Source organism: Chenopodium quinoa, unplaced genomic scaffold, assembly GCF_001683475.1.
Source record: "Chenopodium quinoa cultivar QQ74 unplaced genomic scaffold, ASM168347v1, whole genome shotgun sequence".
Taxonomy (NCBI): Eukaryota; Viridiplantae; Streptophyta; class Magnoliopsida; order Caryophyllales; family Amaranthaceae; genus Chenopodium; species Chenopodium quinoa.
The window spans coordinates 1,135,669-1,149,801 of NW_018743574.1; the positions used below are offsets into that span (position 1 = coordinate 1,135,669).

Here is a 14,133-nt window from a genome sequence, read left to right on the forward strand (position 1 = left end):
GCAAGACGGTCGCAAAAATCAGACGACCTACCTTCGTCCGCACCATTTGAATATACAGGCGTTCGCCCTAAAATTGTCAGGCGGACAGAAAGTTGACAAAACTCTAATACATTTGTACGCACCAAGGATACTTGAGGTCAGAGGAGTCGGCCTGTAAGCGTACGAGCCACCCCCTCTGAGGGGCAAATGTTGTGGGTAAAAATACCCCGTATACGTGGACCAATCCCATAGTGACACTGGCCCAATTATAGGGTGACACGTGTCACCACGGGAAGATGCCACCTAATTCAGAGCCCTTAAAGCCGCAGGCCAGTTTCGTCGCGACACGTGGCCCAGTCAGAGGGTGACATGTGTCGTCATGAGAAGATTCCATGTGTTAAGGGCATCTGTTCCCTTAATAATCTACATGCCAGAAAACCCTAACAACGTCAGGGCCCAAATCCCGAGAGATATCAATGAAAGCCGCAAAACGGCGCCCCCAGAGTAGCACGTGGCATTCACTTATTGCACAGCCAATCACGTCACGCAAATCTAGGGTATAAACCCTAGAGAGGGGCACGAGTCCCACCCCTATAAATACCCCAATCATTTATGATGGGAGGGGATTCAGACAATTGAAAACAACATAGCATTAAATAGCTCCAACTTCTCTCTACTTTCTCTCTCTAGCCTTTTCCATTCTGATCACTGACTTGATCGTCGAAGGCGAATATTCCGTTGATCGGAATATTCGTTGTTTTGCAGGCGGGACCGACTCATTGCCAGAAGAGCGTGACCAGTATCCCAGGAAATCCAAAAAATACCCGAAACAGTTATTTATTAGAAATGACAATGGATCGAAGGTAGTTTGGGTGATGCTTCTTCCGCCTCCATCCACCAACGATTAGGGGTGAAAGTTCGGTTTGCGGTTTGGATTATTGCCAAAACCGAATCCAATCCGAATTAATTCGGTTTAGGAAATCTTAATCCGAATCTAAACCGGATTAAGATTCAATCTAATCCAATCCAAACCGAATTAATTCGATTTTTCAAATTAGAATCCAATCCAAACCGAAATTTGTTCCCTTCTTTTGCAACATTCAAATCCGAAACTCGAACTTTACTCTGAAAATTCCTACAATCATTTCTTGTTAACTACATTCTTTGTGAGAGAGTAAGATATTGAGAGAGGAGAATTGAGAATTAGGTTCTTTTTTTAAGTTTATATATGAAAGGGGAAAGTGGTTGGATACTTTGAAAAAAAAATGGGCTTAAAGTATTGGGTCGAAATTCGGTTTGTAATTCGATTTTCGGTTTTTTTAAACCCCAAACCGAATCCAATCCGTAATCCATATTTTTAAATTTTTCCAATCCGATCCAATCCGAATTTAAAAAAAATCCAAACCGAATTACTAATTCGGTTTGGTTTTCGGTTTGGTTCGGTTTTAATCCAAATTACTTTCACCCCTACCAACGATCCATCCATTACCCGATCCATCCATCACCTAATTTTCCTTCACCTAATTTTCCATGACGGATGGATCAGGTGATAATTCGAGTGAAATAAATATATAAATACGACTTTGCACTTTCATAAATAAAATTAAGCTTAGGAAAAAAAAAAAAAAGTGATCAATTTATTAAAACTTTGATACATCCTTTCTAATACTTGTTCCTTTTTACTAAATCAAAAACAAATGTCAATTCCTAATATTACAGTAGACATTTTAAAAAATATATTTATTTTAAATTTTTTTGTATATGAATTTAACGGGTGGATGGATGGATCGGATGATGGGTTGGATGTATCATCATCCGAATCTGACCCGATCCGTCACCCGAGCCATCCATCATCCATCCGTCACCCACTTAAGTTTGGGTTTTCATCCATATATTTGGATCTGGTGGATGGCTATCCATCGGGTTTGGATGATACTGCCACTTCTATTGTTTATGAGATCTGACAAGCGACAACTCGTGATATATTCGAGTTCGAGTGGATTTGATTTGAGACCAAGCTTGAATCGCGATGTTGGCAACCTGAGTTGAGTTGTCGATAGTTATTACCACATGTGGCAAATCGCGAATTATTCAAGTTGAACAAAACTTAGCTCTAGTTGTTTCGTCTCGAGACAAAACTTTTTTTAATTGTGATGTTGGCCAGATGAGTTGATTTATTCCATCATTGAGTATGGTGTATAGTAAAGGCAATATATCTATTTTTAATCTATTTACTCTAACAATGTTACTAAGACCGATAATAGTTGGTTTAAGCGGTAAGTAGCTTGATGTCGCTTAAGGATGTCTCGAGTTCGAGCCTCACCGAATACAAAGAACTATTATTAGGAGACTCACCCACCAAAAGCCAAAGTGTGCAACTTGGATCAGATCCGAATGTAGTTGGAGCTAAGCTCTAGTGAATCGGATGGGGCAAAACTTTAACAATCCTACTACTAAGATGGAAAAAAATACAACAATCTCATGATCGATTTAGTCATGAATTAATTCATTAAAACCTTGACTTAACTTGAGTTCAACTCAAAATGTTAGCAAGTTCTTACTCAAAAAAAAATGTTAGCAAGTTGTGTCAAGCTATCTCAAACTCCAACTCGATTAAGAGTTTGTTCACATTTATTGAATTGAACTGAAATAAATATATTATTTGAGAAGAAAATTAAGAGTTAAACTGATCTAAATTAAAATTAAGGTGAAATGAACCAGCCTTAACTGCACACCCCATTCAATGGATTATTTCGTAGAAGGTATCGTAATTATACGATAACAGATTAAACCTCCGTATTTCAATCATTTGTATTTCCTGCTGCCAAAAAATACCCCGAGCCACATTGGGTGCTCCAATCGCATAACCCACAGACCCTTAATTGCTTATTGTAGCTTGGTGTCTGCTGCTGCTGTGACTCAGACTGAGTGTGGCTCGTCTTCCTCAAACGTTGAGACATCAAGTTCTTAATTTATACCAGGTTAAACCCTTTTCTTACTCTAAAACCCTCATCTTAATTTCATTTTTGCTGAAGAAATTCCTAATTTTTATTCATTTTTCTCACTGGTAATTGATTGATTTTGTTTGAAATTTAGAACCCAGAAAAAATGGTGGTGAGAATTCGATTATCTAGATTTGGGTGTAAAAATAAACCCTTTTATAGGGTTATGGCGGCTGATAGCAGGTCTCCTAGAGATGGCAAACACATCGAAGTTCTTGGCTACTATAACCCTCTTCCAGGTTTTCTTCTCTTTCCCCATTTTCCCTTTTTTAAAATATTAAATCTTGGATTATTTCTTATTGATTTTATATTATTTTTGGTTGAATTATTTGATATATGTAGGTCAAGATGGGCAAAAGCGAATGGGGCTTAATTTTGATAGAGTGAAGTAAGTGATTATGCATTTCAAATTGCTTTTTTTTTTTTTCGAATTTAATTGTTTAATATGTTGCATTATAGTGTGATTCTTGTTAATATATGATGAACACCTTGAAAAATGTTTTTTAGAGAAGAATTTGGTAAATTAGGCTGCATTTGTGTGGACTATAGTTTGTGAACTTGCAGATGAAAATGTAGAAAAACTCGGCTAGTTTCGACCTTAATATGAATTTAAGTTGATCATTGCTACTGATGATAAGCTAAGTGAAGTAGACTTTTGAGGGGTATGAAGATAATGGGTTTGTCCCGGAAGAAAATGCTGTTTGCCTCTATACGACCTTTTTTCTTGGTGGAAGTGCTTGGCCGATGTTATCTACTGAGCTAACTCATATAAGGATCATTTGCTGCTGTCCTGCCAAAAACAATTTCAAGAGGGAAAGGTTTTTCCATTGTCCTGTATCTTAGATTATTAGGTCTTAGGTGTGTGTTTGAAACCAATTAGCATCGTCATTTATGTATGATATGAAATTGTGTGCAAGCTGCAACAGTGAGTTATTTTTATTCGGTTCACATTTCGTGTTTATTTAGGCGCTTGGGTCTTGGTGACATGAACATATGGAAAGCAATGTTGGCATCCCAGATATCATTAGGATGGGGTCTGGAGGAAGTTAGTGGGTGCTAGTATGCTGCGATTTGCATTTTGTAAATGGTTTGTATCAATACCAAGTCTTATAACTACAGATATATATATAAAAAATAAAAAAAAAATAAAAAAAAAAGCACTATATACTCTCAATCTTAAATCATAAAGCACTATATGTTTCATTGAACTTTTTCTAGAATCAGGCCTTATCCATCATTTTTTCCTTTAACTATTATGAATAAAGTATTTGGTCTCAAGTCTCTGTTACTTGTTGATGTTATCTTTATTTCTATTGTCGATTTCTTGGTTAGGTTTCCTACTCTAAGCTTTAGCTTGGTTTATTAGGTCTATGAACAAGTTCCGTCAAGTCTATGGGTATCCTCATTGTGTTCTGTACACTTTCCATAATGTTTTATACAAAGTATAACATTTGAGTGAAGGGTAATTCCTTTAATATCAGACCCATTCTGACCTTTAGAAGCCCATTAAACTCTTATGGTCACACTCATGAGGTACTATTGGCGGCTGGTGAATCTCGACAAAAACAAGACAGTAGCTTCTTCATGTCATTTTATGGTCCCAAGTAGTAGATGATCGCAGGATCCAACATTATAATATGAAAATACCCATGTTCAAGAATCTCTTTCCAATGTATGTGGGAATTCTTAAGCTAGTGAAAGGGAAGAGCTTCTAAGTTCTAACTTCTAGGCTAGCTCTAGTGACCTTAGTCACCATTTAAACCATATTTGATGTAGGACCAAAGTCGCCATAGCCACTGAACTTGAAATATATGACTCAAATCTGTGAAAATTTTCTAATAATCTGTTGAAACTCAAAAAGAAATTTGAGGAGATAGCTTTCTTCAACTGTCATAAGGACTCTGGAAGAGATGACACAATTTGTATCAATGACCCCAACCAATAAATGTCTATATTATAATCATGTTTTGGGAACTTGTTTGGCATATTCATGGAGGCTTTTCAGCTGTTGTTAACTGAGAGTTTGTAATTTTTGAGTTCCATATTAATATCTGAACCTAAGCCTAAAATTGTTGGCAAGAACCTAATTTTGAAAACTATAACTTATTCCTGTGACACTCTTTAATTCATTTGTTTAGAGCTCGCCAAACAAGCAGAGTGAGACCTCTCTAGGTGCTTGTCTACAGCTCCACAATCTTGTTCATCAAACTAATAATACTATAGTAGCATTGTCCCCAACAACAATTTTGGTTGACAAGCTAAGCCTATTTATTATGGCCTAGTCTGGAAGGATGGGTTATGTCAATGCAATAACTCAAAAAAATTAATGCAAAAATTATCTCTTGTTTTTGTCTTGACACTCCTTTTTGCGCAAAGGCACGTACTATAATGTTTTCTTTAGTGTTACATTCATTCAATCAACCAATCAAAGCCTTAATCCCATAAGAGGGGTCGGCTACATGAACCAAAACTGTAGTCATCCACAAAAATCTTCTTCCTTCATCCCTTACGATCAAATACCTCATTCTCATGCAAATCCATATGCTTCGTATCCTTCCTAACTCCTTCCAACCAAGTCATGATACTTATCAGGAATTTCATCCATCCATTTTCTTATACACTAATTATTGTTCTCTTTCCATTTTAGATTTCTCAATTTTAACGTTTCATCATCTAATGCCTAATGCAAGTTAATGCATTATGTTGCTGCTCTTTAAAATGAGCATTCAGAAAATTCATGATGGTTTGGTTCTTTTACATATTGGTCTTGATTGCTATATATGCTTCACTGAAGTAGGATGCAATTTAGCTGTAATTTGTGATACTTTGGTTTTGTGGTCTGGAATATGATGCCATAAAAATGAATGTAAATCATTTTGTCTTCCTCCTGTGATTTTGACATACTCCATAATGGAAAGTTTCTCATGTATGAGACATGTGAATATATGATCCAAATTGTTATTTCACTGTTTGGTGAGGATGTCTGGCTTCGAGGCTTCAAGCTGCTAGAATTAGGCCCTCGTCTTTCTGGGTGTTTACTTGGGCGATAATTTGTGAATGTGATGGATCTCCTACGAACATTTATTGCTTATGTTGGAAGAATTTTCTTACATCTTCCAAATTATAAATCTGGAATGTATTACTGGTCACTGTACTCCTTGTGCTATGTTCAACAGTTCAAACACAAATATTCTAAGGAGCAGCAGCATTGAATCTGCCCCTGCTTCAAAAAGATAGGCAATACAGTTCTGATTGATTGATTATTCTTTGATGTTGCCCCTTTCTCTTGTTAGACAATTCTTATATTTTGTTGGGATGGGAGGTATCCTGTGATGGAGGTTGCTTATGGACTCAAATTGAAAACCTGCAGTTTAAAATGTTATTTGTTCATTTCACTTTGGCATGCTGAATTATTGTCCCTAGGTTTTTTTTTTTTTTTTTTTCAATCGATTATCTTGTTATTTTCTTGTTCCTTTTCGGATGGTTCCTTGTGAAGTTGGCCGACCCTACATCAGTTTGGGACTAAGGCGTTGTTGTTGGGGGAGGGGATGTAAGTGTGGGTGTGGGTGGTGGTGGTTGTGGGGGAGTTCAAGTTATGTTGATATGAATTGTGTGATTCATCTACCCACACGTCCCACAGGGATGATTGTAGATGTTGCATTTATAAGAGCCAGTCAGAATTGTTGGACTTGATTTGACTAATTTTGCTTGACTTGAGTTGTGTTTGATCCTTTGCAAGCGTCTCTTGATTTTTTTCTTTAAACCCATTATCAACAGGTATTGGCTTTCAGTTGGAGCACAACCATCAGATCCAGTTCAGCGAGTTCTGTTTAGAGCCGGGTTGCTCCCTCCTCCACCAATGATGGCCTGGGGACGCAAAGGTGGGCCACGTGATACCCGTTTTGTTGATCCCATGACTGGACGTGTTTTGACTCCAGGAAAGCCTAGCAGCTCAGAGGATTCTGAGAATCCCAACATCAAAGATGCAGAAATAATAGATACCCCAACCACTTCATGATGCATTTTCTCATAGGTTTTTAGATTTTAAAGCAGACAACCCTTTTCTGCAGTTTGTAGTACAAGTTTATGCATATTTACGATATACAAAGTACTTGGATTAAAATTACACTGTTTGGAACCATTGTGTGTTTGGAGGATTCCTGTCAATGCCTCCTCTTTTTGGTTGTAAACTTGTCAAAAGAAGGTTGATCATTGATGTTGAATAAGTATTTCTATTGGTTGGCAATTCCTGTCCGATATAGTCAATATCGTTAAAGGTCTCATTGCACCCTGAAGAGTCTCTTCAGATAAATCTGTTAGAATTGGACGATCTAGGAACAGTGAATGTTTTGTTCCTAATTTCATTTCCTGCAAAAAAATCTCCCTTTCATTTATTGTTCTTGTGAAGCAGACAATGACCTCTGAAAAAGCATAAAATTTGTAGCAGAAACACAATAATTTCAGGGGCAAGCACAAAGATTTATCAAACCTATTCTTGATTTGCCCGCCTGGAGTTTCATGGGAGATTTACAATGATTTAACAGCAAGCACAATATTTAATCATGGCCTTATGGGCCAGTTACGTCCTTTTCTTGTTTCCCTCCAAGGCCCCAAGTCACACAACATGGGGTAGAGTTAGTTCAATATCTCCTAAACCACTTCTCTCCCTAGATACGTCCCCATAGATTATACTACGGCGTAATATTCTACGCTACCTTAAGAAGTTTATAGGCACGTAGCGTATGAGATAAATCTAAACGTTCAATAGGACTTTGATAAAAACTCATTATAGGCACGTAGCGTATGAGGTAAATCTAAACGCTTATGATTAATTAAATATTAAATCAAATACTCCATGTAAAATGGGGAAGAAAATGCAACTATTTCCTTGTCAATAAATAGATGAAAAATTTATTCTTCGACAATAAAAGAAATTGACATAATTTATGGTTTGAAAGAAGCATATAGAGCAGAGATCTTCAATTTCCACCTACTCTATCAAAGTAAGAGAATTGTTTGTAAAGATCCGTATGGGACTAATGGCAACTATTGGCTATTAAAGCTTCCTGTATAGTTCTTTGAGAATTAAGAGGTTAGATTCATTTTTCATTAAACTAATTGCCAAATACAATTCAATACTCCAAATTTAGACAAACTTCTTTAGGCTTTACCAAGCAAGGACATCACCAATAGTTACATACAAAAAAATGTAGTTATCATTGTATAAAGGTAATTCTTCTATAATTTTAATGCTACATTATGCTCCATACCTTTTACAATAGGAAATGAAACGAGCACGAATCAATCAACCATATCATCAGCATCAAAAGAACTCATTTTAACCGTGCATAGAAGTCATCTAAAGATTTTGTCATCACGCGGTAAATACGTTTAAAACCGCAATTTAAACCATGTATCATGACAATAATGCTCACCATATAAGACCGTCTTCTTAATTGGAATATCGCAATTAAAATCAAGGAATGTAATGAACAAGTTGCATTGTATTCCTATTAAGAAGTTTGAACATCATCAATGCCAGCTAAAATCTCTGAATTATCTGCCACAATCATACTCTCGTACCATCAAAAAAATTCAAACCAATTACTTCACAGCTCATAGTCTCATACCAACAACTTGTAAAATTATAGGGAAAAAAAAAAACCCAAAAAAGTATTTGGATTCGGCGGGAAAAAGCCCAAAATCCCAACCACGTAACCATTATTAAAATAAAATAAAAACTAAAAAAACTTCATTTTTTATAAAAAGTACCGTATTTATTTAAGTGGGTCCCATTTCCCATCCCTTTTTTCTCTCACATAAATACAGTCTTTGAACCCCTACTCTTTCTCTCTCTTCCGCTCGAAAATTAGGGTTTTTGAGCTTGCGAAACCCAGAACTTTATCCCTTTCTTTCTCACTCCTCTAAAATGGCTAACAACGATATCAACATGTCCACCATCGCCGCCGGTATGTTCTTCGTTAAACCCTAATTCTTTATTTTTTCGTCTTCAATTTTTTATTTTTTTATGATTTTTCTGTTCTTCAATGTTTTTGATTTTTGTTTTTTGATTTTTTTACTGTAGCTCTTAATTCAGCGGATAAATCAGCAATTCTTAACGCTCTTAAGGTTATTCAGTCAGTTTTCATTTTGTTTATTCAACTTTGTTTAATTTTAAGGTTTTTTTTCTTTTTTTGTGGACTTTTGAAATCTTTTAGGGTTTAAGCTTTTTTTCTTTTTATTTTTTATTTTTTTATTTTTTTCCAGGCTGCTAAGGCTGAGAATGAATCAATTCTTGAGAAGTTACCGCCTAATGTTCAGAAGCGTGTAGAGGTTCTGAGGCAGATTCAGGTACTTGATATTCCGTTATTTTTTTTGTTTAAATTTGAATTAATTATTTGTATTTATTTATTTATTATTTTTTTTTTTGAGGAATGGAAATTATTATTAGTATTATTACTATAATAATGGTTTTTATGCAAATGTGATGATTTTGCCTGATATATACCAAATTCGATGTAGCAGCGTTAGAAAAATTTAGTCCTGTTTTTTTTTTGTTGTTTTTTTTTTTTTCAAAAAAAAAAGGGTTTAAGTTTGCCCTGTCTGAGCACGGGTAGGAAGAATGGCTGGTAGACTTAGGGTGACCGTGGTAGACGTAGTACGCATTTGATTGATATTCGGTTTAAAACACACTTATTTTTTTCGTATAACAATAGCTTAATCGATGCCTGATTAAACAGTAGTACTCGATTATACTTTTTACTCTTGCGGATAGTAATTGGTCAGTTACGAGGGTTTTGTTTGCAAAATCTGGTTTGAGAAATTAATGGTATGTTTCCAGTTTTTTGTTTAATGTCCTTCTATAGACATTCCCGTTGTTTAGGAATGTGAAGCTTTCTTGATAAGATAATAAATGAAATTTGCTTCCCACGTGTTAACGTCATTATTCATAAATGTTTGTAAACACTAGCTTGGTAAGAAATTCTTCAATAAGAAGTTTATCCCGAATACTCACTTTTAATGTTTGGTGGTTGTTCCTGAAAAGTAAAATTCCAATATGAAGCTCTACAATTTATTAATATGACAGATATTGGTACAAGTTTAATAAGTCTTGTTGTTAAGTAGCTGCCCCAATTAAATGAATGCTAAAATTATCCTTACCGTTTTTATTGACAGAGTGACCATGATGAACTTGAGGCAAAGTTCTTCGAGGAGAGAAGAGCACTTGAAGATAAATACCAGAAATTATACCAACCACTCTACACCAAGGTATGCTAACTATGATACTTCTTGATCTAAATTTACTCTATAGTCTTAAAATTACTACTGCTGAAAGTATCGTTAACTACTTTCTTATAAGGATATTTATGAACGTGATGTTGAATAAGTTCTTGTATCCTCATCAAGTAGTGTTGTTGTACTCAATTATGCATATTTAACCACAATATGTGGAATTGTGGAGATTTGAACTATGGATGCCCAAATTTTTTTTTGTGCGCCATTACCTTTGGAGCTATTGAATTTTGAAAGCTATATTTATTGAATGTTAGGAAAACTTAATTTGCTTAATTTACATCAGTATTTAAAGACCAGTTGTTAAGTACCTTAATCAACATTGGTGTACTTTTGCAGAGATATGAAATTGTTAACGGTGTTGTTGAAGTTGAAGGAGTTGTTAGTGAACCAGCAACAGAAGAAGCTGATAAAGCTGCTGAAGGTACTTAATTGAAATTCACTATTATGTATATATTTGAAGTTAGAAATGTTTCATGCTTTGCTTCTTGTTTCATGTTTTGTTTCTTGTTTAATTCAGAGAAAGGAGTGCCTAATTTCTGGGTCACTGCAATGAAGACTAATGAAGTGCTGGCTGAATCAGTTAGTACCTTATGATGTCAGCTTTATTTACTACTTGTCCTCTACTTTTGCTGCTTTTTACTTATTTATTTTTCTATATGACTATAGATCCAGGAGCGTGATGAAGAGGCTCTCAAATATCTTAAAGATATAAAATGGTCTAGGGTTGAATTGCCCAAGGATGATGCTCAAAAGGGTGAAGCCTCAAAGGGATTCAAGCTTGAATTTTTCTTTGATCCTAATCCTTTTTTTACAAATTCTGTTTTGACAAAGACATACTACATGATTGATGAAGATGAACCTATTTTGGAGAAAGCCATCGGGTATGTAGCTTCTTTGCTTTGTTCACTGCTTTCAATGATTTGTTATCTTTACTTCAAGATTACTGATGGCAATTGATACATTTAGGACGGTGATAGAGTGGTGCCCAGGAAAATGCCTGACTCAGAAGATTTTGAAGAAGAAGCCAAAGAAGGGTTCTAAGAATTCCAAGCCCATCACAAAAACCGAAGCTGTTGATAGCTTTTTCAATTTCTTTAGCCCCCCTGATGTCCCAGAGGATGAGGAGGAGATTGACGAGGATGCTGTGAGTTGTGCTTCACTGTGTTAAATAGTTTGACTTGTTGAAGCTCTTTACTTGGTGCATTTGATTTGAATTTTACCTTTTTTTTACAGGCTGATGAGCTACAGGCCCTTATGGAACAAGATTATGATGTTGGGTAAGCTCATGATCTCCTTTCTTTTACAGCTCACCTGATGTCATGTTGTTGGCTTAGTTACATTCAAAAACACAAAGTATATGAGTTCAATTTGATTTCTCACACCACATTCTTAAATGATATTTATGAAATGGTTATTATTGTGTGACTTCATCCTCGTATATAAGTTGAATAAGACTTTCATTTTATTGTCTACAGGTCAACAATTCGTGACAAAATCATTCCCCATGCTGTTTCATGGTTTACTGGGGAAGCTGCACAGGATGATGACTTTGTGCTAGGTGAGGACGATGATATTGATGAAGATGACGAGGATGAAGATGAAGATGAGGACGAAGATGAGGATGAAGATGACGAAGATGAGGATGATGATGAGGAAGATGACAAACCCAGCCACCAGAAGAAGGTAATAGGCAACTAAAAGAGATTTCTTTTCTCTTGCTAAATATAACTTAACTAGGACTTTACAGTTTGCTTCTTTCTTGTCATTGTATTTCTGTGTTTCTTCTGTACTTGCCATATATTTCTACCTCTAAGTTTCTTCTGCAGTGATTACTATTTTTTGGGCTTCAATTGCATTGATGTACTTATATTTGCTTGTCTTGTTTTCCCAAACTACTTCCTCAACTCGTCAATGGCACCTCCCCTTTTCACGATAAGGGGATAGTAGAAGATATATAAGGAAAGCTGAAGATATTGTGCATTTGATTAACAGTAAATTGTTGGGCTTTTTTTGCAGAGAGGCGCAAAGGCATCAGGAGTTGCCCAGCAGTCTGGTGAAAGGCCACCAGAGTGCAAGCAACAGTGATTTTATTGTGGGGTGTGTTGATTGGTGATGTCAATGGGGAAGAGCAGCAAAATTTTGGATTTATCTTTTTTTTATTTTCCTTCATTTGTTATTAAGATTATCGAAGGATGCCCATACAGTTGTAGTTTCTAGTCGTTTCTATTTTTATTTTCATGGATGAGACAATCTGAGTATTAGTTCGCAAAATGGTGTGTAATAGGGAATTTGTCAAAACAAATATCTATATATCTTATATTGGTGAAGCATTTGCTCTACCGAGATTTTGTTTAAGAAACTGTCCTGGGCAACTTTGATATGGAGTTATGTGCTCAGTGATTCGGTGAATACAGTTGATAATAGCAAACTTATTTGATAGGGAGTAATTTTTTTTAATAATGTTTTTCAATACATAAATTTAATTATAAATATATTATTATCAATAAAAAAAAAAAAAAATTGGAAAAGTTGGATTTGAAAGTAAACCTTTAGAGGAATCTAACAATCAGTCGAAGTTAGTGCTGCCGTGCTGGCAGAAATTGATATTAATATGACGAATTTGACACAAAAATATTTGGTTAGTGTCAAGGGTTTTTTAAATGTTTAATTATGCGAATCAATTCTGACACGACATGCTAATTTAAACAAGCTAGGATAATGAGAGATTTCTAATACAAAATTTACACAATTGCTAGCTCTAGTCAAAGTAGAGTATGTATATTTAATTTAGAATTTTCGTACTTCTTCCGTTCTTTTTTACTTGACCCGCTTTGACTTTTATACTATTCACTACTTCTTTGACCGTATTTTGTGAATAATAATTAAGAAAAACATATTCATGTAAGATATTTTTAAATTCGTCTCAACAAGTACTATCATAATATATAACTTTTATAATTTTTACTTATCGAGAATTAAAGTTATTGATCGTTAAAGTTTTGCATTGGCAAACGTGATAAAAGAAACAGGTCAAGTAAAAAAGAAGAGAGGAAATATATAATAATATAGGTTATGTTCATTTTCTACGGGAAAGACTTAGATAGGAGTACATAAATCGCTTTATATATCTTTTCAAAAAAAAAAAAAACGCTTTATATATTGTGACTAATGCAACAAAATATAATAACATCTGGTTTTTATATAATACTTCATTTGTCTCGAAATATCTTACACTGTTAACTTTGTACACATGTCAATGCACTAGTTTGACTTTATTTTTACATACTTAAATATCAACAAGATTTTTTTAAAAATATATTACGAGACTTTATATTAATACCTATCTAACAACATATTTTATTTCATAAAATATGTTTTTATTGTATAAGTAAAAATTATGATAAAAACTAATATATGAATAATGAAAAAAGTCCAACATCTCAGATGTTCTAAGTCTGAGGAAGTAGTAAGTCAAAGTAAGTATATGTAGTGTAAAAGTCAAACTAATGCTATTATTCAAGTTTAATTGAAATACGTCAAAGTGATCAATCATTTTCATTTTTGGAAATTATCATTTGTATTGAGTATTACTTATAGATCGTTAAAAAAAATACAGTATTTTCTAAAAGGGAAATAACACATAAAAACTGTTAATAAAAAAAGTAAAAGAAAATCGCGATTGATACGGGATAATTTTTCTCTTTCATTAAAATTTACTGATTTCTTACTAATGGTTGAAATTATATATATAAATCATCTTAAAAACACAGGTAGGTTGACGTTGGAGAGTAAAGAGGGAGGTAAGAGAATCCCCCTACTCCCAAACATTTTATAATTAGTGGGATTTGAACCTGTG

The 14,133-nt window shown here is 34.7% G+C and overlaps 2 protein-coding genes across 3 annotated transcripts; both read left to right on the forward strand.

Annotated features, from left to right (window-relative positions):
• The first annotated feature begins 2,776 nt into the window (after positions 1-2,776).
• Positions 2,777-7,257, forward strand: LOC110681873 (30S ribosomal protein S16-2, chloroplastic/mitochondrial-like). Of its 2 annotated transcripts, XM_021858020.1 has the most exons (4): positions 2,777-2,960; positions 3,076-3,220; positions 3,324-3,369; positions 6,759-7,257. In XM_021858020.1, the coding sequence occupies exons 2-4, from the start codon at positions 3,088-3,090 to the stop codon at positions 6,997-6,999; spliced, it is 420 nt and encodes a 139-aa protein (XP_021713712.1). In that variant the 5' UTR covers positions 2,777-2,960; positions 3,076-3,087; the 3' UTR covers positions 7,000-7,257. The 2 variants fall into 2 exon arrangements, with proteins under 2 accessions (XP_021713712.1, XP_021713713.1); XM_021858021.1 differs by lacking the exon at positions 2,777-2,960 and having other exon boundaries at positions 2,969-3,220.
• A 1,540-nt stretch (positions 7,258-8,797) lies between these two features.
• Positions 8,798-12,716, forward strand: LOC110681875 (nucleosome assembly protein 1;3-like). Its single transcript, XM_021858022.1, has 11 exons — positions 8,798-8,950; positions 9,067-9,110; positions 9,249-9,332; positions 10,158-10,250; positions 10,614-10,698; positions 10,795-10,856; positions 10,944-11,158; positions 11,244-11,421; positions 11,511-11,554; positions 11,753-11,960; positions 12,294-12,716. Exons 1-11 carry the CDS (start codon positions 8,911-8,913, stop codon positions 12,360-12,362), a joined length of 1,122 nt encoding a protein of 373 aa, XP_021713714.1. The 5' UTR covers positions 8,798-8,910; the 3' UTR covers positions 12,363-12,716.
• Positions 12,717-14,133: the final 1,417 nt, after the last annotated feature.